General features: G+C 41.8%; 1 protein-coding gene across 2 annotated transcripts in view; it reads right to left on the reverse strand.

Annotated features, from left to right (window-relative positions):
* Positions 1 to 5,663: 5,663 nt before the first annotated feature.
* The window catches only part of DNAJC5 (DnaJ heat shock protein family (Hsp40) member C5), a 36,431-nt gene continuing 17,409 nt past the window's right edge, over positions 5,664 to 24,685 (reverse strand). For both annotated transcript variants that reach the window (XM_077252981.1, XM_077252982.1), the window contains exons 2-5: positions 12,182 to 12,297; positions 11,201 to 11,414; positions 9,970 to 10,141; positions 5,664 to 8,575 (exon numbers count right to left, since the gene is read on the reverse strand). In XM_077252981.1, coding sequence (XP_077109096.1) covers positions 8,472 to 8,575; positions 9,970 to 10,141; positions 11,201 to 11,414; positions 12,182 to 12,288 — 597 coding nt within the window. In that variant the 5' untranslated portion in view covers positions 12,289 to 12,297 and the 3' untranslated portion in view covers positions 5,664 to 8,471. The remainder of the gene's footprint in view (positions 8,576 to 9,969; positions 10,142 to 11,200; positions 11,415 to 12,181; positions 12,298 to 24,685) is intronic.

The raw sequence follows: 24,685 nt of genomic DNA on the forward strand, positions 1-24,685 counted from the left end.
GGACAATATACGGAAAAGTTGGTCTTGATATTTAGACAATGGATTGAATGTTAGTTTCTTATATGTCATCTCATCAGATAAATGTCGTCTTGCTTCTCGTTCATACTGTACAGTTGGCCACACTACAGTGTTACCACCTTTATCGGATGGCTTGATGATGACATCCTCCATTTTCTTGAGTTGTGTCAAAGCCACTCGTTCATTGCGTGTTAAATTATCATATGGTAGTGTGGGTGATATATGTTTGAATTCCTCACTGACCATTTTGACAAACAACTCAATATTCGGGTACATTGATATAGGTGGAAACTTTTTAGAGGTCGGAATAATCGATTTATGTTTGGTTGTGTTAGTGTATGCTTATCTAGATGCATGGTATTTGAGTTTCTCTGTATTTGCTTTTGATTGGACCAATGTGCTGTATATGTATGTATATATATACAAATGTATTTATTTTGACTCTTACCCATATGCATGGTTGTTGTTTTTTTAACATATTGTATGTATTTACTTTGTACTAATTATTGTTTTCTTCTGTTTCCCCATTTTTTTATCTATATATTTTTTAGATCTTTCGCCACATTCATATTTCATATATTGTCATATTTGATTGTATTTTATTGTTTATAAAAACCGATGTTGCCAGTATTTGTATACTATTGTTATGCACTGTATTATGCACTGTATTATGCACCTTACTGTTGTGTTTCATATTGCTAATGAATCTATATATTGTTATATATTAACTATTTATAACTTTATCACAATTTTGACTCACTGACGCTGTGGAATATATACTACACATCTAGTGCGTCTATTTCTTTGCTAATTGGCATATTTCACCTTAAAATCTTTATCATGTTGTTATTTATTGTATTGAAAACATGGTTTAAGTTAATATCACATTTCTAGTGAGTCACATCTCCTTGGCAATTCAGTAATGTTGTCAAGTACAAATCACATGTTAGCACGTCACTTTTACTTGCCACACTCTGATAGATTATATCGGCGCCTCATGCGTTCCAGTCTGGAGCGCACGCTGTTGCTTTTCTCCCCCACGTGGTGCGCTCCTAGGAGACGCGTCATGGGGGTGGAGTTGAGCTCCGGCGTTACCATGCATGGTCAAACATATGCACCTGTTTCAGCTGTTCACCGCTCACTTACTATGCAGGCAACTTCCGATTGGCTTATTTCCGGTTAAATACGATCCCACTAGCTATCAGCTTATTCCCTCGTCAAAGCTCAGGCGAAACGCGCGTCGGGCAGGTGCGGGTTATCACTGGACCATACACACGGTTAGTATTCCACTATACTATACAGTTTACCTGATCAGTCTGACATATGAACGCTAGGTTGTTACAATGTATTACCATGTTATCTGATATGTGTGGTTCTCACTTGATTTCTTACACTATGTTGTGATTTATATTACTCTTGTGAGACCAGTCAGAATCTGTGACATAGTGGCTCTCCCCTTTCTGATCTGACAGGTATTATAAAATATTTTGTGGATGCTAACAAAGGATATTCTGTGATGTCTGATTGGGTACATACCCTTATTCTTATCTGACTTTAGGAGTCAGACTGTATAGCAACATTAGTCCTTTGTGATATCCCGCACTCTTTTTCCTCCTGGTTTTTGTTTTCCCTTTTGTATATGTTATGCATTTTCTCTTTTAATATTAATAAAAAATATGTTGATTATGATCTTTTGAGTTGTGCATTATGTTGTAGGTTTAATTTATTCTTTAATGCACGCCATATATTCATTGTGTATATATGTGTACTAATGATACTGCGTACTGTATAATGGCTACACATAGTTACTCCTACAAACTTGGCTGTGCTCCGTACACCTTGCACACACGGCTCCGCTCCATACACCTCATACACACCTGGCTCTGTCCATACACCTCATACACACACGGCTCCGCTCCATACACTGTTGTGAATTCTGCTCTTGGGCTCCCTCCGGTGGTTATAAGTGGTAGCGCTGCGGTCTTTGGATCGCTGCATTCATCAGTTGTGTCCACTTATGGCAATTCTGACTGGGCTATTTAGTCTTGCTTGACCCTTTAGTCAGTGCCAGTTGTCCATTGTTCCTGGAGGATTCACATCCCTGCCTGGTCTCTCCTGCTTTGCTGTTCATTTCAACAAAGATAAGTTCTGGCCTTGATTTTTGCAGTCCACATGCTGTGGGCCTTATTGTTCAGTTCTTTTCCATGTTTTGTCCTGTCCAGCTTGGTCTGTATAAGGATTTGTTTAGCCAAGCTGATATCTCTGGAGATGCAGATATACCCTCCATATCTTTAGTTAGATGTGGAGATTTTGTATTTTCTGTGGTGGATATTTTCTAGTGTTTTAATACTGACCGCATAGTACTCTGTCCTATCCTTTCTATTTAGCTAGAGTGGCCTCCTTTGCTAAATCCTGATTTCAATCTGCGTATGTTATTTCCCTCTCCTCTCACAGTCAATATTTGTGGGGGGCTGTCTATCCTTTGGGGATTTTCTCTGAGGCAAGATAGTTTTCCCTTTTCTATCTCTAGGGTTATTTAGTCCTCCGGCTGTGTCGAGATGTCTAGGGAGTGTTAGGTACATTCCACGGCTACTTCTAGTTGCGGTGTTAAGTTCAGGGTCTGCGGTACCACCTTCTCCAGAGTACGTCTCATGCTGCTCCTGGGCCACCAGATCATAACAATACACCTCGCACACGCCCGGCTCCACTCCGTACACCTCGTACACACTTGGGTCTGCTCCGTACACCTCGTACACACGTGGCTCCGCTCCGTACACCTCGTACACACGAAGCTCTGCTCCGTACACGGCTGCACCTTGTAATTAAACTCTTTCCTTCCACTGCTTTAAGAAATTCAGTTAATCGAGTTTCTGCATTGACACGAGGCACTCGCTCCTTGAATCTACTTCTGAGTCTGACAATCTGATGGAGGGAGGCTGTGAACTGTGACAGAGCTGTGCAGCAGCATGTGGGGGATGGGGGGCGGTTGTCGAATGATGTTTTTTATAGTTACTTACACTTACTGCTGCCGGTTACTGCTCCGAGTCCCAGCAATGTGTGTGTCCCCGACTCCCAGCACAGCAGCCAGCAGGTCAGGAGACAGGGCACCGCCTCTGCACCTCAGCCCGGGCCGGGTGGTAAGTCACCTGCCGGGCATGCCGTACGTTAGCTTGTTTGTGACACTGTCTGCATCGTCAGCAAGTGTCAGAGCAGAGATTGCAGAGAGAGTCCGCACCACGTGTTCTAACTTCTGACTGCCGCTCTGCCGCCCCCTGTCTTTAGGTATGCCACTTGAGGCAAAGTACTCAACTTGCCTCATGATAGCAGTGCCACTGGGTATGTAACATGTCCTTATAGACCGTGGAAATAAACCCTCTCTTGGTCCCCTCCATACAAAGCCCCCTATAATCATTAAACAAAAATAAATTAAGAATAAGAAGCTATAGATGTGATCTGAAAATCAGAGCACATGTGCCTCCTACTGATACTGGATACTTTCACACATCAGTTTTTTGCTGTCAGGCTCAATCCGGCGAATTTTGCAAAAAAACTGATCCGTAGGCAAATTGTGGAAAACTGATGCGATGGATCTGTTTTTTGCCGGATCAGACTAGCTGAGAGAGACGAGAATGGAAAAAGCAAATCGGAGCATGCCCGATTAAAAAAAACAAAAAACGGAATCTATAGCTGGATTCCGTCATTTGAAGGATCCGGCGCCATAGGGTTTCATTGTAGGAAAAGATGGGATGGCGATGGATCTGTCACTGTCAGTTTTTTCGACAGACACAAAAACCATTACTATGTCCGTTTTCTCCGGCCGCCGGAAAACCAATTTTTGACGGATGAAACGTGAGGCCATCCATCGCAATCCGTCGCTAATACAAGTCTATGAGAAAAAAAACGAATCCGGTGGCAACTTTTGCAGGATCAGTTTTTTTCAAAATTTGCAGGATTGTGACTGACGGCAAAAAACTGATGTGTAAAAGCAGCCTAAGCTTGAACTGGTTCGTGTGGAGCCAGTGTGCGGGTATATACGGCAGAGGAGGAGCTAACCTTTTGTGTTTACTTAGTGTCAGCATCCTAGCGGCAGCAGTATAACACCCATGGTCCTGTGTCCTCCAATGAGGTGAAGGAGAAATGCTGCGTTTTTTCCCTTAAAAATGTGCAGGAAAAATGCAACGTGTTAACATACCCTTATACTCCAGAGCTGCAGACTACAATGTCTGGAGCGTTTGGAGGTCTCCTGTCCTGAACTCAACAGTTTCATACACGCCTATGTAGCGGTTGCGCTGTGGTCAGGACAACGGCAGCATACACTGGTGTGAGAAACCAGTCTTAGAAACACAAATCACTACAGGCAGCAGAGTGAGGCAGTGCAGAACAGCAAAGATGGCCAAGTGTCTTCTAATAACTTCAGCCTGGAAAGAAGGATCTTATCCCATTTGTTGTACACTTGTAGCATCTGTTACTGAATATGTTTATTAAATATTCACTGTGTCTGTGCCAAAACCGCCTACACATCTCCTGCTCCGCAGACACATTACACTACTGAATCATGGGAAGAAAGAATGTGTGCTGTGAAAGCAACACTAATGTGTATATATCACTACTATAATAACACCTGTGTTCAGTATTTTACTTTCTATACTACTGCCTCAATGTACAAGAATGTAACTACTATAATACTGCCCCTATGTACAAGAATATAACTACCATAGTACTGCCCTATGTACAAGAATATAACTACCATAATACTGCCCCTATGTACAAGAATATAACTACTATAATACTGCCCCTATGTACAAGAATATAACTACTATAATACTGCCCCTATGTACAAGAATATAACTACCATAATACTGCCCCTATGTACAAGAATATAGCTACTATAATACTGCCCCTATGTACAAGAATATAACTACCATAATACTGCCCCTATGTACAAGAATATAACTACTATAATACTGCCCCTATGTACAAGAATATAACTACTATAATACTGCCCCTATGTACAAGAATATAACTACCATAATACTGCCCCTATGTACAAGAATATAACTACTATAATACTGCCCCTATGTACAAGAATATAACTACTATAATACTGCCCCTATGTACAAGAATATAGCTACTATAATACTGCCCCATATACAAGAATATAACTACTATAATACTGCTCCTATGTACAAGAATATAACTACTATAATACTGTCCCTATGTACAAGAATATAACTACTATAATACTGTCCCTATGTACAAGAATATAACTACTATAATACTGCCCCATATACAAGAATATAACTACTATAATACTGCTCCTATGTACAAGAATATAACTACTATAATACTGCTCCTATGTACAAGAATATAACTACTATAATACTGCTCCTACGTACAAGAATATAACTACTATAATACTGCTCCTATGTACAAGAATATAACTACTATAATACTGCTCCTATGTACAAGAATATAGCTACTATAATACTGCCCCTATGTACAAGAATATAATACGGCCCTCTGCAGACATGAATATAATTGAGAACATTTGATGAAGATTAGTGATTACATTCAGAACAATCCTATCACTGATTGCACAACACATAGAGATAGATCAGACGACTCAACCAGACACAAAACACCCGTGCGAGACTCCTGCACCGAAACATTTATTTTTACAGTAGTGGTTCAGATAACTTAACATCCTTCTGGCTTTGTTTCACGTTAGGTAATATTCAAACATACATAATGACATGCTACAAACAAAATATGATTTTCTCCCCTGCAAATGTTCAGAGGGACCTCATCGTCACCCCGACCCCAACCCAGCCCCCCCCGCTCTCCCCACGTACTAGACACACTAATTTGCAGACGCCAACACTTGCAACGTTTACTACTGGCAGATTGATGACAGTGGAAACTTCTCTTATAACAATACAGGGGAGCGAAAACAAATATAGGAACATTCAGAATAAAATCTGTGTAAATTGTCTGTTTGGCTTCATAAGGGGCTTCTGCAGATCTATGCGTGATACAGATTGTGAAATATCAAGGACATGCCAAAAAATAATTTGCTCACTGTTATATCTTCTACTCCAGCCCATTCTGGAGCAGCAATCAGGATTCTGTTTTCCCAAGATCTTGTACCCTGCAGCAGATTTGGGCTCTATATCAGCTCTACTCGTTCATGGCACATTGCAGCAAAATATATGCGAGTTATGTGTGTCAGCCTAATATGGATAGCATCCAACTAGAATCTAGACGATCTTTAAATGCTGATTTGGCGGTGTGTGAAGGGGGACATCATGTACTCATATCAGTAAAATAGTAAAACAAAGTAGGAATTATTCCGACCTTAATCAGTAGAGGCAACTGCAATGTCGCCAAGTGATGAAAAGAGACAGGAGCACAAGTCGTGTAAGAAGATGCAAATTTGAATTATATTTTTTTTTAACAGAGGAGCAATATTTTACGACTATCCATTTTGCAGATAGCATCGCCATCTAGTGGAGAGTAGATGTAATGTCAGTCACTAATCCATATCACTGACAGATACATAGTTCGCCCTTTTGCTATCCAAATAGATACTGTCTTTATAGTCGGAGGTTGGCTGGTCAAACATGACATTGCCTATGCTTACACCCTGCAGGCAAATAATAATAAAAAAAGACAAGAAAAGAATTCTAGGCTGTCACAAATATATAGATCTATACCCTGAATTCTTAGTCTGGCGCTTTCTCTGGACCCATGGCACATACGGTTTGAGCTGCGCTCAGCTTAGCTGGTACTACACATAGGGATGGTGGACGTGTAAGAAGAAGAAAGTACAAAATGCGCGAGCATTCATAGCGAATGCATAACGGTTATAGGATACGCTGCATCCAAGACAGACCACCGGACGCCCCCTACACCTGACCCTATATGCATTACGGCTGCGAGGGCCCACTGTACAGGCCATGGGTGCAAGGAAAGCTCCCAAATTCAGAAACAAGTCAATGCTGCCTTCGGAAAACATTAGGATGTTAGTTTGGTTCCCAAAGGAGAGACAGTCTGAGGGCGATAAGGGTGATGGGTGAAACTCTGTTGTGCGGTGCTGCGGGTTAGAGATTGTCACAGCACTATGGGTGCTAGGACCAACCATAATCCATTGAGGAGGGCGAGGGGGCAGCTCACATATCTTTGGCATAGTGACAAGTTCTCTCTCAGCACCAGACACCATACAGCGCTGTGTATACTAGTGACACTATATACAGATAAATACAGCGCTGCAAAGTACTACTGACATTATATACAAATAAATATAGCGCCGGCTTCCTATGCCAGCAATATGCAAGCGGGGTGCGGAGCCCTGCCGTCACAACACAGTTTATTGGGGGTTAGGGCTGTATGGAAACCAGGAGTCCCCAATATAACAGACTATGCCACTACCACTTTCCTGTTAGATGTTATTCAAATTCACTGCCCCTTACTAACAATGTATTAAAACAAGAGTATTCCCATTGCTGGGGGTGGAATCACTTACATGGGACAGGTAAAAAATAGGGAGAATGGGCTACAATTCATTCACTGGGGGTTCCAGTATTACTTGACACACAGCACCACCTAGAGGTAAAACAGGTGTACTGTATCTCCAAAATCTAACCTCCCTAAAAGTGCAAATTTACCAAAAATTTTCTAGCTTTGAGAAAAGTTTACGAAAAAAAAATCATTTATACGACTTTTTTTTTCTCACTGGGAGTGTACATGGTTAAACCTATTCCACTATCCGACAGTAAACAATTTTATGCCGGGGGAAAAAAAAAAAAAAAAAAAAAAAGACGTTACAGCAGCAGAACAGTTCTTCTGTAAAATGCCTTCTATGCCAGGATAGAGCAGCTGATTGGGCAGCGTCCCTGTCACTCACAAATAGCAGGCCCACCCCTGCAGTAATGCGCACTCAGACTACAATGTGACGCACACAGAATCAAACCTCATCTTGAATGGGGAGGGGTGGACACAGGAAAAACACCTCAGGAAGGGATCTGTACTAAAAAGATCGCTTCCTGCCCCAGTCACGCTGCCGTGGGATATGACACTATGTATACCAAGATGGTGACAGAGAGCTGGATTCTACACGCGCTCGGAGACAGAGGCTGACAAGGGGTTAAGAAGGGAGGGGGTGCGGAAGTAACAGGTCCCCATACAAAAATATACCCATTAAAAACTAGACATAAACAAAAATAAAAATAAATTAAAAAGATTTGATCATGAAAAGGAAGGTGGGGAATAGGGGCGGGGAAGGTGAGTGGTGAGCATGCGCTTTACTCCCCGGATGTTCAATCACCGCACCGAGGGGACAAGATAATAGCTGGTCAGATGATGGGGTGGGGGTATGATTACACAGAGGGCTGTTGGTTGAGATCAGTTCTCCCCCTCCTCTCTAATCCTAGTGACCTGGGGGGTCCTGCACGCGCTCAGTTAAATCCGTCGGTGCGATAGCTGGCATGGGAGTCGCTGGTGAGTTGTGTGGTCTCCGTGGCTGAGCTGGGTTGTACCATCACTGGGATATCAGCAGCATCTGAAATAAAAAAGTGTCTTTTTTAGATTTTTTTTTTATGGTTAAGGTTGTAAGTGACCAATGAAAGATTCAACCACATGAGCAATTTTGAAGCATTTTCATATAAATAGGATATGCAAAAGGACTTGAACTCCAGTGCCACCTATTGGAAGTAGCAATCTTAAAAGTCAATATCAACCCTTTAACGAGCCTTGCCATACGACTTAGGATAAAAGCCAAACCAGCATCTCCCCTCCCACTGTCTCTCACCCAGCCAAATCAAATGTAAAGCTTCACACTAACAAGGGGCAACACCCCGAAACACCATGTCTGTAAATTTAGATTCTGGTTTTGTTTTTATCCTAAATTACATGGCAAGGCTCGTTAAAAGGGTCGATATTGACTGTTAGGATTGCTACTTCCAATAGGTGGCACTAGAGTTTAAGTACTCTTCCTCTCTGAAGAGACAATTTGCATATTTAATATCCTGAAGCAGCATGAATGGCATATAAATCTCCTTAATTTCACATGCCAGGTCAGGCTTGCCACTCTACACAAAGAGAAACGATACCCCTTAAATCTCATATAAATACGAAAAATTGCAAAGTTCTTGTAAAAACAAAAAAATGAAATGTATCTCTTATTAAAAATTATTTGATCTCAAGTTGTAACTCTAGTTTACTCACTGCCTAGCTAACCGGTCACCATAGCAGTTTATCAGGAGGTGGCCCATTTCCTAGCCAAGAAGTGCAGCCCTTACAAGCTCTTGCTCTAAAGCTGTCTAGATCTATGGGTGGGACCAGCTTCAGCGTCACTCTGCTCTTCTAATACTCCAGAGGCAAAACTGCCACTGCTTGCAACATCGGAAATCGCAGAGCTCAGCCATGCTACTGCCCCCGAACTGTCAATCATCCAGGAGGGCACTGTCACTCCTCACACCACCTAGCGAGCAGGAAGCAGTGCCCTCCTAAATAGAGATCTGGTGAAAACCCATTACTTGATCAGAGCACTCATCTGTGCAAAGTTGTGAATGATTTTGCGAATGGCATCCAAACGCTTTCCAGGCTCAGCTTTAAACACATTTTGGGTTATCGAAAGTGATGCACACCTCGAGGAATTTTATGGCATTGTCACAACTGACAGTAAATGGCAATTTCGAAGATTAAAAGTAGACTGTATTCTGCACAACGCAGCAATTCTGGGTCCTGAATCAATATTCATTAGGGAAGTGTTACAGACCGTGTATACAGTCCTATACTGAGCTGGATCCACGCTTGCACTAACGGCTGCAAGATGTGCACATTAGTACGCTATATGGCAGATGTGAACACTCCTGTACGGTCTGACCTGCAGCCATATAAATACAACTGGTCGAAAACTGAAATTGCAATCCCGTTCCCCACCACCTCGCTCACCCCTTTCGTCAGACTGCATTTGTGCCTCCAGGTCTTCGGGAGACACGTAAAAATCTGTCTCCTCCCCTTCAGGGGGCCGTGGTTTACATTTTCCACAACAGCAATTACAGCAACAGCACAGACAGCAGCAGCAGTAACATCCGGTGATGAGGCCACAGAACATGAACAGAGCCTGAAAAGACAAGGAAACGTTTTACGCAGCAGTCCTATGTAAACTGTAGAAAAATGGGATTTAATGCAATATACAGCAGCCCAACATACATATGGGGGTATCTGATTAGCAGTCTAAATCAATAAGGTGTGGTGGAAAATTATATTAAGTAGGAGCACACCTCCTTAATAAATATTAGCACAAACATGAGCTGGCAATACGCTATAATTTAAGCTAATTTTCTGTTGCAGTGGCCTCTCTCACTCATTGTAAACTCCGTCCAGTCTATTGTAACTTTAGAAACGTGACGGGAAAAGTATAAAACACCAAAAGATCCCAAATTTTGTGCAAGAACGACAAGCACTAAAATAGGCTACTTGTTTGATGCCGAAAAATTGAAGTACAGGTCTTGATATATTCGCGAACTGAGGATTAATGAACTGAAAAGGTCAGAATATGGAAAGGTGAAGTTCAGAGACCCCCAGCTATAGATACTCCCCAATGTGAGGAGCCCAGAAAAACTAAGCACCCCGGCTATACATAGCACTGAGGCGACCAGGGACTATACATAGCAGTCAGCGGGAGCCTGAGGAGACCAGGGACTCCTGCTATACAAAAATAAAACCTGGCAGAGACCAGGCACTTGAAGGAATTGTCCAGACGTACATTAAGAAAAAAACACCTGGAATACTTAAAAATAAGAAAAATATACTGATCTTTCCACTCCGCTCCTCTTGGATTTTGTTTCAGCCTTTGATCTTCCTGTTCTGGTCAATCAGGCATGTGACTAATGCAGTGATTGGCTGCAGTGGTGACATATTTGTCTAGTCAAAATAGGAAGAATAGAGGCCAGCAGGGAGCCCAGGTAAAGTGTAGGTAAGGCAAATATACTTTGCATATTAAAGGGGCTATCCATCCAGAATGATTATAAACAGAGCCTGGGGAGATGATGGACTGACGTTTTATACCGCAACCATAGTTCCTCACGGAGGGCATATTACAGCTATGATAAAGCACACCTACACTTGCTCTCTCCTGCGATCTCACATGGTACGGTATCATGCACCCCCCATTGCTTACCTTTGCCCACCAGCTGGACAGCACAAAGTATGTGTTGACATTCTCTTCCCCAAACTGTTCGGCCACATAGAGTCCAAGTGACCCGTACTTGTCGTAGATATTCCTCTTTGTGGCGTCTGTTAGTATACCGTGTGCATTGTTGATCTCCTTGAACTTCTCGGAGGCTTCTGGATTATCGGGGTTTTTATCTGGATGGTATTTCAGTGCTAGTTTTCTGTAAGATGCAATAACATATTCTAATAAGAACCTGGGAAAGCATTGGGACAATTTTTTTTCTATATATAGTATTCAATAGTATAGTGAAAATTCCTCATTAATATTAAACCTCAGTTGCTCTCAGGGGCTGTTAAAGTGTACTAGCCTAGAATTCAACACAGCTGAAGGTTTGTTACAGTTTTATCCAGTCTTGAGGATCCTTTCTGTGCTACAGAGCCTGGAGGTACTACTGTGCAGTAAAAATAGCCAGGAAACAGCTTTTTTACGTCGGTACAATTGTGGTGATACCAAACATGTACAGTTTTGTGTGATTTTTTTTTTTACTATGTTATTGGTAAAAAATAGGTTTGTATCGTAATTTTCCACAACGTTTAAATTGTTTGCTTTACTTTCCATCGAAGGAGCAGTATGATGCTTCATTTTTGAGTGCTGAGCTACAGTTTTTATTTAGATCTATATATATATATATATATATATATATATATATATATATATATATATATATATATATATATATATATATATATATATATATATATATATATATATATATATTTTTTTTTTTTACATGGGAGTCTATGACTGCAGGTTGTCACTGTTAGGCAACAAAGACAGGAGGAGAGTTTCCTGGTCTACAAGTTAAAGGGAGGTCTTTAACGGTGGCACTAACATATGGTGGCGGTATAATGCACTGCTTAAAAGCCCTACGAATACATTTTGGATAGTGCTACTGGCTGACTCATGTATGAAATGATTCTTACTCACCGGTAACATCGTTTGATGTCATCAGATGTGGCATTCTTGTCCAATCCTAAAACATGATACAGGGATTCTCCGGATGTAGAGAGGGAGCGCTGCCGTTGGTCCGCCATCTTATCTCACTAGAAAGAGAAAGAATTTTAGCACTAACCACGAAAATGGGGTGTTGAGAATAAAGAGGATGTAAAAGATTGAACATTCTGCAAACTGAGATATTTTAGGATTTCACTTCCTACAACAAATGAAGCAATATAAGCAGAATCTATATAACAGAACGCATAATGATAATAAGTCAAACCCTATACCAAGTGGTGAAGGGGGCTAGATTAGCACGGAATACTGCCATAATTAATGAAAACGCAGAAAAGAGCAAAAATTATCCAATATTAAATATATCACAGTTTATTCAAAAAAATATTACAATGCAAAAAACTAGATAACACAAATCACATAAAAGACAAAGTGGATAGTTGATTTACACAGGTGTAAAGCACAGGGTCCACAGTTGATGGGGGGACAAAAAAAAATAACAGAAAGTCTCAAAGTGCCAGTGCCCATGCACTTATTGTTCCCATACCCAGTAGGCTAGAGCCCCCGAGGAAGCTCAAGCGAAACGCGTGTTGGGGCTGAGGGCATTTGGTCACAGGTGGATACAATGGGTAAGAGCAAAATTTATCCTGATTTCTGCAGTTTTTGCTCCCTTAAAGAGATATACACCTCATTATTTAAGTAGTGACACACACCTTTCTTATTTATATATTTCATACATGTTTGTGCTCTAAGAATTTGCAGTTTTTCTGCATGGGAACAATAACTGCATGTGCACTGACACTTTGTGAGACTTGCTGCAATTTTTTGGTCTCCCCCATCCACTATACTAACTGTGGACCGTGTGCTTTAGGCTGTGTGCAGGCGTTCAGGATTTTTCAAGTTTTTTCGTCGGTTTTCCGCATAAAAAAACGCTAAAAAAACGCTTACATTAAGCATCGCATTATTAAAATGCAATCTGCAATTTTTGTGCACATGTTGAGTTTTTTTCCCTCATAAAAAAACGTGAAAAAAACCGCGATAAAAACGCGAGGGGATTTCTTGCAGAAAAAGTCCGGTTTTGTTCAGGAAATTTCTTCAATGAATCCTGAATGTGTGCACATAGCCTTACACCTGTGTAAATCAACTATCCACTTTGTCTTTTAAGTGATTTGTTTTATCTAGTTTTTGCATTGTAATTTTTTTTTAATAAACTTTTATATATTTTACATGAGAATTTTTGCTCTTTTCTCTGTTTTCAACAAATGAAGCTATATCTGCTCTCTGTTTATTTAACGAGTTAGTGAATATTTTCCAGCTCATTGGACTTGTCCCTCTCCTCCACTAGATAGGTGGGGCACACCACTAGCAAATCCATGTATGCCGTTACCACCTAAAGGGGTTGACCTAGACCCTGTCACTGCCACCTTAATCTGCTTGTAAAGTCAGCCTGTGACTGGGCTTTGTAAGAAAACCACTTTGTTTTTATAATGCAGTACTGTAGTGTACAAGACAGTATCTCACAGTGTAAAGAACAAGCGATGAAAAAGCAGGTTTAAATCCGCTATGAGGATGAAATGATTAGGTTACAGGGGCTGTCAGGTCCAAACCGATAAGTCTGCAGTCACTGACTGTAGACTATGAATCCCCCCAGCGCACGCACTGCAAGGATTTGCTGGTTTCAGAGCCGGGACTGGGGGGTATATATGCATTATACATGCTACCGGCTAGAGGCCGTCTGGAGGGCATCCGCCACACCCACTTGACTGTGCGCAGCCTCAATCCATACAAGTGCATGGAGCAAGGCTGTGCCCACTGGCCAGGAGTATGTATAACACATACGTACCACCCTTCGGTCCCAGCTCAAAAACCGGCGAATCCTTACACAGAGTGATTGCAGACTTACTGATTTGGAACGGACAACCCCTTTAAAATTAAAAAGATAAAATGTGAGAATCTGAATAAACTTTTTGTTGGTGCAGATTAAGAGAATTGCTTGCAGATAGATGCTACTGTGCATGAGCTGCCAACATTTTGTTGGAGCACAAAAAAAATTTGGGATCCAGCAAAATGGAGGTGGATGCGCAGTAGCATCTATTGGTGAGCGATAGATGCTACTGCGCTGGAGTTACGTTATTTTATTTATTTATTTTTTTAAGACCAAAATATTAACTGCGCAATCGTAGTATTTAAAATAGGAGGCAGATCACTGAAGGTACAGTGACCTGTCATTTAAGCCAGAATGATGACAATGAGGCCAGAGCACCAACTAAAGCCCCGCCCACATGCCCCACAGCCCCGCCCACAAGCCCAGAATCTCATTAACTGATCACTTCTAACACAGATTACACAACAACCACAAGATGGATTTCTTCACCCCAGGTATCATTTTAATCAGTATAACAGCGCCAACCTGACACTGTCTGTAGTTTACAATAGCAAGTATGGTCTTGCCATATTTAAACCAAATTTGGATTTTTGAACTACACCATGTCCCACAAGAAAACAAGCCCTTATGTATCTCAACAGAAAAATAAAGGAAAAGGGAGGAAAAAAAGTAAAAAAACGAAAACGGACTGTGGCGGGAAGGAGAGGCAACAAGACAGTGCGAAAATCCGCTCTTCACCAACACCAGAATGTTTTGCTAGAGAGCAAAGCTATGTCCAATTGTTGAAGGGCATGGAAAGGGTTAATACAAGTATCTAATCAGACACATCCAATCGTCACACTTCATCTGCTGTAGGACAACCATTACTATCAGAGCATAATGGGAATTGCCATTTTGCAACAGAGCAAGTATTATAGGATGGAAATCTCCTGATTTATGGGTCCATTTGTTAAAGTCTTTGTCCCATTCTATTTGCATAGATGCAAACATACAACAGGCAGCAACAGAACTAAAGAGCGAGTGATTAACAGATGGCTATCGACGTTTTTCCGGAATTCCTAGGACAGTGGTGTTAGGAAGGTGATGGCAAATAACCAGGGACAAGGAGTCTGTCAGAGGAGAAATGTCCTCACACAGAGTTAAATCCCCTCGGGAAGAGTCCTTTCTAATACACTGTATGATCACCCCTCCTCCCCACCATCTGCCGCACAGTGCGCGCTCTCTCTAATGTCTGAGGCCCTAGGTGTGAGGATGCCATCATGGATAAACCCAAAGTCATCGATGACCACAAGTCTTCTAATTATCAAGACCAATGATGGGGACAAAATGCAATTCCCTAGAAGGATTACTATAGAAAAAAAAACAAAAAACCTCAATCCAGTCTCTGGGATCGACTCACAGACAGTAGCAAACGATCACCAATCCTTTCCTGCTGTATAGGATCTCTAGGATCGACTCACAGACAGCAGCAAACGATCACCAATCCTTTCCCGCTGTATAGGAACACAACACATGGTCAGACTAGTGAGACTTAGCACATCCAGCAATTGCTTCATGTTGCTGGAATTGAACTTCATCTGAAGGCAAGAAATTAGCCCATAAGCTGAAACAAATGTATGGCACTGCCAGCCATACAAAACCGCCTGCCTGCCAATGCCGATAGGTGCTGCTTCTGTCAGAGCACCACCTTAGGCTATGTGCACAAGTTCAGTATTTGCAGCAGATTTTTCTGCAGCAAAAAACTGTGTTGGCAGGAAAAACACTGCATAACATACACAAGTCTTTGATGCGTTTTTCGAGAATTTTTACTAAATTAATTTTAACAAGTGAAAAACGTTGCAAAAGCATTGAAAAAATTGACACGCAGTTTTGAAAAAAAAAAAAAAAAAAAGATTAATTCACTTTACTGGCAGGCTATGTTCAGACTAGGTGTTTTTGCTGCTTTTTTATGCTTATTTATTTTCAGCTTTGTTTTACAGTATCAGCAAAGCCTATGAGATTTCAGAATTCTCATGCATACACTTTGGTTTTTTTTATCATCAGTATTTTGTGCTTTGCAGCATTTTTTGGACATAGAGCATGTCACTTTCAGTGTTTTTTCAGCGTTTCCACGGGTGGTGAAACAAAACGCTGAAAAAAAAAAAAAAAAACGCACCAAAAATGCAGGTATTAGGTTTTGCTGCGTTTTTTGTCCCAAAACCTTATTCTTTGGAATAGGACTTTTTTTCAACACTAAACTTTATCAGCATGCACAAGAGACAAATCTGGCATGTCAAGACCGCTGCAAAAAAAAGGGCTAGCAAAACCAAGGATAACATGCTTTTTTCCTGCAACTTCTTTCCTGACAAGAGATCAGGTTTTGCTGCAGGAAAAAAAAAAAAAACACCTAGTGTGAACTTACCCATACTGTAAAACACTGCAATTTTTTCACACGGCAAAAACTCTGCAAATCCACAGATTGTGAACAAACCCATATGATTGAGATCAGAGGTGAGCAGCAACTTACTTTTGGAACTCCTCTCCACTAAACCATTCAAAACCTACTGCAGTTCCTAGGGTCCAGAAAGCAGAGATAAGAGGAGCTGTTTGATGGGTCCTGACCCAGTAGAGCAGCTTTGGATGTCCCTGCGCTGACTGCTGCATATAGTGATCATCCCTGTTCCAGATATCTTTAACACAAGCTCCACAAGGTGCATACATCAAGAATGAAAGTAGATTTAATCTTTAACCATACAAAGAACAATAATCAACCAGACAAGCAGCATTCTTGGACATCATCATCATTGGCCCATGTAAACATGGCAGTGACCAGAAGAAAAACAAGCAGGTACAAGACTGCTGTCTGATATGTGCCTAAAAAACTATCATGAGATGTGCTCTCAATAATATGCAAACCATATGGTGACTAATCGATCGCTCACCCCCTGGAGTTCTCATTGGCCCAATTAAAAAGAAAGGACTTTAATGGGCGTTGATCTACTTGTTATATAGTCAACTGGCCTAAGTTCAGGCAGGAAATATGCCCACGTAGATGCAATTTCAGAGGAGGCCTCAGAAGTACGTTCACAGCTCTGTTGGGTCAAACAGTTCCCAATACCTCAGCTTCCTGTAACCCACTATAAAAGTATGATAAAAGTGAATAGTAGGATTACCTGGAGCCCCAAAAAGTCTGTCTTTTTAGTAACACAAGAATATTTCATAAGAAAGTCTCCTTAGTAAGGTATACACTTCGTAAATAAGGGTCACCCCATGAAGCACCCTCTTCTCATTCTTAGTACTGCATGAATCTTACAATCTAGCAATCTCCATTTGCTCTGGCTCTTTCGTTGCCTGATGTCTGCCATTTTAGGCTAGATAGGCTGAGTCTGTAGTCGTTTTCAATTGGATGAGTAGAAATGCAGAAACCTCTCCATATCATAAAATTTCAAAATTTGGAGTCCTTTGGGGAGACTTTCTGGAAATATTTACAAATGGAAAAATCAATATTCTCTCTCAATGGGGCAATTGCCCACCTATGAAAGAAGGGAGTGAAAGACAGATCATTAACCCCTCTCCTGCCAAAGTAATAATGAAAATGAAAAACGAACAGTTAAAAATCAATTAAATGCATAGTCCATTGATGGAGTTCGACTGATGATAACAGAAGCTAAGGCATCAAATGATCTACAGTCACATGAAAAGCTGTTTAAATGAGAAAGGACATCCGAAAATGCAGTGTTATAGGGGAAGCATCACACATAAGGATATTAAGGAGTCTGGAGGTTCTCAGTGCTACAGGGGTATAGGACATATGATTACGGGGGACTGGGAAGTTTCTACACTTTCTGTCTGTCATTCCACTGAAGAGAACTGCAATGACGACTCTTTCTCGGCCAGAAAGTCATCAGTCTCTTTAAATAATACCACTTTAGCACATCTACAACACCTTCATAGTACAATGTGAATGATAGCACATCTTCTATGACTTGCCTTCTCCACAGGCGTATACATCAACCCAGAAAAACCTAGTTGGGAACTATAATCAAAATAATCATAAATATCTTGCCCTTTGATTCTTTAATTTCCTTTTCCTTTACTTCCTTCTCATAATTAGTTTAGATAAATGACTAAAGTCTTCACTGCGAGCACATTTTTTTTTTTTTTTTTAATTCCTCACCATTTTCAACATTTGTCAGTGAATAAGAACATTCTAGTTTGCATTCAGTGTCTTAAAATCTGACTCCATTATATGCTGAATGCTAACTTGGCTAAATGCCATAAACATCAGCCCGCAGCTGTCTGCCTAGCCTTTGCTGGTTATTTATAGAAGGACCCGTAATTTTGGGGGGGATCCCCCATTTTAATAACCGGGAAAGGCTAGGTATACAGCCGTGAGCTGATATTAATAGCATGGGAAGCTCCGTGGATTTTACCCCCTTCCCAGGCTATAAAAATCTGCCCCCAGCTGTCCGCTTTCCCTCTGCTGGTTAATAAAATGTGGGGGGATCCCAAGCCCTTTTTTTTCCAGATATTTATTTATTAAATACAAGTACAGTAAGCTACAAAAACGCTGTACTAATTACATATGTACCAGACATATTTATATCTATCTATGTATATATACAGTACAGACCAAAAGTTTGGACACCTTCTCATTTAAAGATTTTTCTGCATTTTCATGACTATGAAAATTGTACATTCACACTGAAGGCATCAAAACTATGAATTAACACATGTGGAATTATATACTTAACAAAAAAGTGTGAAACAACTGAAAAAATGTCATATTCTAGATTCTTCAAAGTAGCCACCGTTTGCTTTGATGACTGCTTTGCACACTCTTGGCATTCTCTTCATGAGCTTCAAGAGGTAGTCACCAGGAATGGTCTTCCAACAATCTTGAAGGAGTTCCCAGAGATGCTTAGCACTTGTTGGCCCTTTTGCCTTCACTCTGCCGTCCAGCTCACCCCAAACCATCTGGATTGGGTTCAGGTCTGGTAACTGGAGGCCAGGTCATCTGGCGTAGCACACCATCACTCTCCTTCTTGGTCAATAGCTGTAACACAGCTTGGAGGTGTGTTTGGGGTCATTGTCCTGTTGAAAAATAAATGATGGTCCAACTAAACGCAAACCGGATGGAATAGCATGCTGCTGCAAAATGCTGTGGTAGCCATGCTGGTTCAGTATGAACTTCAATTTTGAATAAATCCCCAACAGTGTCACCAGCAAAGCACCTCCTCCATGCTTCACGGTGGGAACCAGGCATGTAGAGTCAATCCGTTCACCTTTTCTGCGTCGCACAAAGACACGGTGGTTGGAACCAAAGATCTTAAATTTGGACTCATCAGACCAAAGCACAGATTTCCACTGGTCTAATGTGCATTCCTTGTGTTCTTTAGCCCAAACAAGTCTCTTCTGCTTGTTGCCTGTCCTTAGCAGTGGTTTCATAGCAGCTATTTTACCATTACCATTTACCATAGGCCTGCTGCAAAAAGTCTCCTGTTAACAGTTGTTGTAGAGATGTGTCTGCTGCTAGAACTCTGTGTGGCATTGACCTGGTCTGTAATCTGAGCTGCTGTTAATCTGCGATTTCTGAGGCTGGTGACTCGGATAAACTTTTCAGAAGCAGAGGTGACTCTTGGTCTTCCTTTCCTGGTTCGGTCCTCATGTGAGCCAGTTTCTTTGTAGCGCTTGATGGTTTTTGCCACTGCACTTGGGGACACTTTCAAAGTTTTCCCAATTTTTCAGACTGACCTTCATTTCTTAAAGTAATGATGGCCACTCGTTTTTCTTTACTTATCTGCTTTTTTCTTGCCATAATACAAATTCTAACAGTCTATTCAGTAGGACTATCAGCTCTGTTCAACACAACTGATGGTCCCAACCCCATTTATAAGGCAAGAAATCCCACTTATTAAACCTGACAGGGCACACCTGTAAATTGAAAACCATTCCGGGTGACAACCTCTTGAAGCTCATCAAGAGAATGCCAAGAGTGTGCAAAGCAGTCATCAAAGCAAAAGGTGGCTACTTTGAAGAACCTAGAATATAAGACATAATTTCAGTTGTTTCACACTTTTTTGTTAAAGGGACACTGTCACCCCCTCCAGCCGTTATAAACTAAAAGAGCCACCTTGTGCAGTAGTAATGCTGCAGTCTAACAAGGTGACTCTTAGTTTTTGTTGTTGTTATTCCCACAATAAAGGTATTTATAAAGTAGCTCAAATACCTCTCTTTGTACCTGGAGGCGGGTCTGAAGCCTCCTCTTTGAAGCGCCCAACCGCCGTCAGTCATCTCTTCTGTGTTGATTTTCGCCGCCACCTCAGTGCCGTTATTGTCTGAAATCCTGCGCCTGCGCTCCTGCCTTGCGCAGGCGCATAGAGCATTTGCCGTCCTAGCGCTGGTGCCAGGTTCCGTTCTGCGCCTGTGCGGGCAGTGCGGCCAGCCTGTTACTGAATCCCCGCCCCGCACTGTGTTATGCATTATGCACAGTGCGGGGCTGGGATTCCTGGGCATGCGCACTGCGCTTGTCAAGACGCTCCCCAGGTCCCCCGCCTTCCAGCGTTGTTCTGTGCGGCTGTTCCAAACGCCGGCAAGGATACCTGTATATTCCGGCAACGCTGAAAGGCGGGGGACCTAGGGAGCGTCTGACAAGCGCAGTGCGCATGCCCAGGAATCCCAGCCCCGCACTGTGCATAATGCATAACAGTGCGGGGCGGGGATTCAGTAACAGGCTGGCCACACTGCCCGCACAGGCGCAGAACGGAACCCGGCACCAGCACTAGGACGGCAAATGCTCTATGCGCCTGCGCAAGGCAGAAGAGCAGAGCGCAGGGGCAGGATTTCAGACAATAACAGCGCTGAGGGGGGCGGCGAAAATCAACACAGAAGAGATGACTGACGGCGGTTGGGCGCTTCAAAGAGGAGGCTTCAGACCCGCCTCCAGGTACAAAGAGAGGTATTTGAGCTACTTTATAAATACCTTTATTGTGGGAATAACAGCAACAAAAACTAAAAGAGTCACCTTGTTCGACTGCAGCATTACTGCTGCACAAGGTGGCTCTTTTAGTTTATAACGGCTGGAGGGGGTGACAGTGTCCCTTTAAGTATATAATTCCACATGTGTTAATTCATAGTTTTAAAGGGACTCTGTCACCTGAATATGGAGGGAACAATTTTCTGTCATATGGGTGGGGTTTTCGGGTGTTTGATTCACCCTTTCCTTACCCGCTGGCTGCAATATTGGATTGAAGTTCATTCTCTGTCCTCCGTAGTACATGCCTGCACAAGGCAATCTTGCCTTACGCAGGCGTGTACTATGGAGGACAGAGAATGAACTTCAATCCAATATTGCAGCCAGCATGCAGCCAGCGGGTAAGGAAAGGGTGAATCAAACACCCGAAAACCCCGCCCATATGACTGAAAATTGTTCCCTCCAAATTCAGGTGACAGAGTCCCTTTAATGCCTTCAGTGTGAATGTACAATTTTCATAGCCATGAAAATACAGAAAAATCTTTAAATGAGAAGGTGTGTCCAAACTTTTGGTCTCTACTGTATAACATAAAAAAGGACCTCAAAGCATGTATTACTTGATGCATCAAAATATATTACATTTATTCAGCCCCAACAAAAAAGCTGCAGCTCTGTTTGCTGAAGGACTGCACATGCATAATCCCTGTCTACAGACTGGATTCTGTCACTCTCCCTGTAACTCTCTCTCCCTCCTAGGCTAAATGCAGATTGTATGTGATACAAACAGCAAACATTTAGCCCTTAGAAGGGCTGCTAGTATGATGGCTCAGCTTCAGTACCAGGATGAACACTACAGGACTCTTGATTCGTTATACTGGGCACACAGGCCTAGGCAAGCACACTCCCCCCTCCAATAGGAAGTGTCACAGAGATGTGCAATGGCATCAATGTGCCTGTCCTTTTATAATCCCTGATGTCAAACGGCCAAGTCAATCACAGTAATGCGACAACCAAGATGGCTACGGCATTACAGTGACTTACAGGCATTCCCCAGATGCTTATTGGCTGGGTATACAGCACCGAAGTCACGGGGCAGGGATTCGAGTTTTACATCGATCATAGAGAAATGAGCACATCCAAGCACCATGATACTCAAGTGATAACCGAGTATCGCCAAGCATGTTCGCCCATCTTTAGTTCTCACAGGTAAAGTTATGTTAACATTTGCATCATTGCTTTCCAATGGCAGATCCAAACAATACCTGTTGTATGGAAAAGAAATCCCTGCTTGGAAAGCCTGGCTAAGCAACAACTTGCTGACGGTTTTCAAATTACCATATTAGAATTTCCTTTTACACTGCACTGATAAAATACATGAAAATAAATAAAAATCAGAAAGGCGAGGCTGTACAAAACATGCTATACAGATAAGCCACGTCTGTCAGTTTGATTGGTGGCACAACAATATATGTAGCAATAATTTTTCCAGAATGAACAAAACAGGAAACCGACAATTAATATTTATTGGTATTGGAATGAGTGAATGTGAACCTGAAAATAAAAATATATACTGCAAAGGCGCCGAATATAATATTTACACACTATACAGCATCCCATTAATTTTAACATCCAGCTTTTCACAGGCGCTGCAATGCACACAAGATGTCGGTCATCTGTACATGTCTTCAATGGGCAATAGTAAATCTAATGCTATCTGGCTCAGTGAACCTGTGATTAAACCAAATATTAAGATGGGGGATCAATATTTTCAGCCTCCTATTAAAATCAGGTGAACATAATACACAACAGAACTGAGCCAGTTGTTGGCAAGACCATGGAATGAATCCACTTCCTGCCAATATCTGTCTGTGGAACCACATTGCCTAAAGGGCTCAAGTGAAATATGGATGCCGAGCTGGATATCTGTCACCCAAGAGCTATGCCATAGTGAAGGAGAAGAATAAAATGGTTCAAGTCGAATTTCGAATAAAAACTGGGAAAGAAAAAGCGCAATTGGGTCTTATCCGATGACAATGGGGGGTCAGGAAAAAAGGGGAGATACACTCACCTTGCTGAGTTGCTAATTGGCAACACAAACGGCATGTAACAGCTGCTGCACAGATACTGGTCAAGAGGACGAACACAGGAATAAAAGAGAAACGAACGGCGGTATCACTTATGCGCTGCTGAGATGGAATACAGTATCTTTAGAATAAAAACATTTATTAAAACGGGTTAAAAGTCACCGCGTTTCGAGGTCATGCAGGACCTCTTCATCAGAACAAACCTGGACTTTGTCCTGATGAAGAGGTCCTGTGTGACCTCGAAACGCGTTGATTTTTAACCTGTTTTAATTAATGTTTTTATTCTAAGGATATTCCATCTCAGCAGCGCATAAGTGATACCGCAGTTCGTTTCTCTTTTATTCCACAAGTCAAATTTGTCATACCGCTGCCCTTCTCTGGAATAGATGGGGTTAATACAGGGATGACGCATCAGCTGGTATGTTTGTGAAAGGAGTTGGGATGTGCAAGTTGTGCTGGAACAGAAAGTGTTACTGAAAATAAGAAAAGTTTGCATTATAATTTATGGTTAGGTTGACAAATCTAAGAAAAAGAAAAAAAAAAAAAAGCAACAATATCTGCAACACAGGAGAGGGAGTGGATGGGAGAGTACAGGTTTGTACAACGCAGGCAGTGCGACCCTATCCTTTGATCCTAAAGGGATTTATTAAGGGTCTTAAAGGGAACCTGCCATCCCCCGACCCACCCGGCGTTTTTAACTAAAAGAACCACCTTGTGCGGCACTAATGCCGCCGGGGACGTTAATGAAGGCACAGGAGGCGGCGCCCGGTGAAAATGAGTGATGGCTGGGAGGCGTTTGTGTCCGGGGGGAAAAGACATGCCCCCCGGACAGACTACAGGTATGGAGGGCAAATTATAAAAATGAATATGTCAGCGTTGGAAGGTACCCCAAATAAAAGAGCCACCTTGACAGAATGCATAATCAGTGCTGCACAAGGTGGCTCTTTTAGTTAAAAACGCCGGGGGGGGGGGGACAGGTTCCCTTTAAACTCTACTCTATTAGCGAACAACGTAATTAAATGAATGGGATACAGGCCTGCGCAGCGCCTTAGAGTAGCAGCAAGAGAGGTTATAAAGAGCTATACACTCATGGTGGTAAATTTATAAAGTGAAAGCATCAGTGACCGTAAACCTATAAAAACTGGTGAGATTATAGAAGTATACACTAAAATATACAGATGTATAGCGTGAAGAGAATAAAGTGCATGTACAGTATATGCATACAGCTAAAGTATAGATGCATATAATGGACTCCATATACTATAGATGTAGTAATGATAGTAAATTAACTGACTGGTGATCTCTATGGTATCCAGACACAGAAACCGCAAAAACAAGAAAAATGAAAAGAATATTTCCAGTAGGTTACATTCCACAGTGTTCCTCGGAGGAAGACATGGCGACCAGTTCTTCAGTCACCTGACCCTGCAGCCAATCGATGGCTTCAGTTATCGTGTGACTGAAGGGATTGGGGGGTAACATCAATTCAAAACAAGGCAGACAGAACTAAAGTGGTGTTAATGAAAATGTGTAGTAAATATTTTTTTTTAGAATCATCC

The sequence above is a fragment of the Ranitomeya variabilis genome, chromosome 4 (assembly GCF_051348905.1).
Source record: "Ranitomeya variabilis isolate aRanVar5 chromosome 4, aRanVar5.hap1, whole genome shotgun sequence".
Taxonomy (NCBI): domain Eukaryota; kingdom Metazoa; phylum Chordata; class Amphibia; order Anura; family Dendrobatidae; genus Ranitomeya; species Ranitomeya variabilis.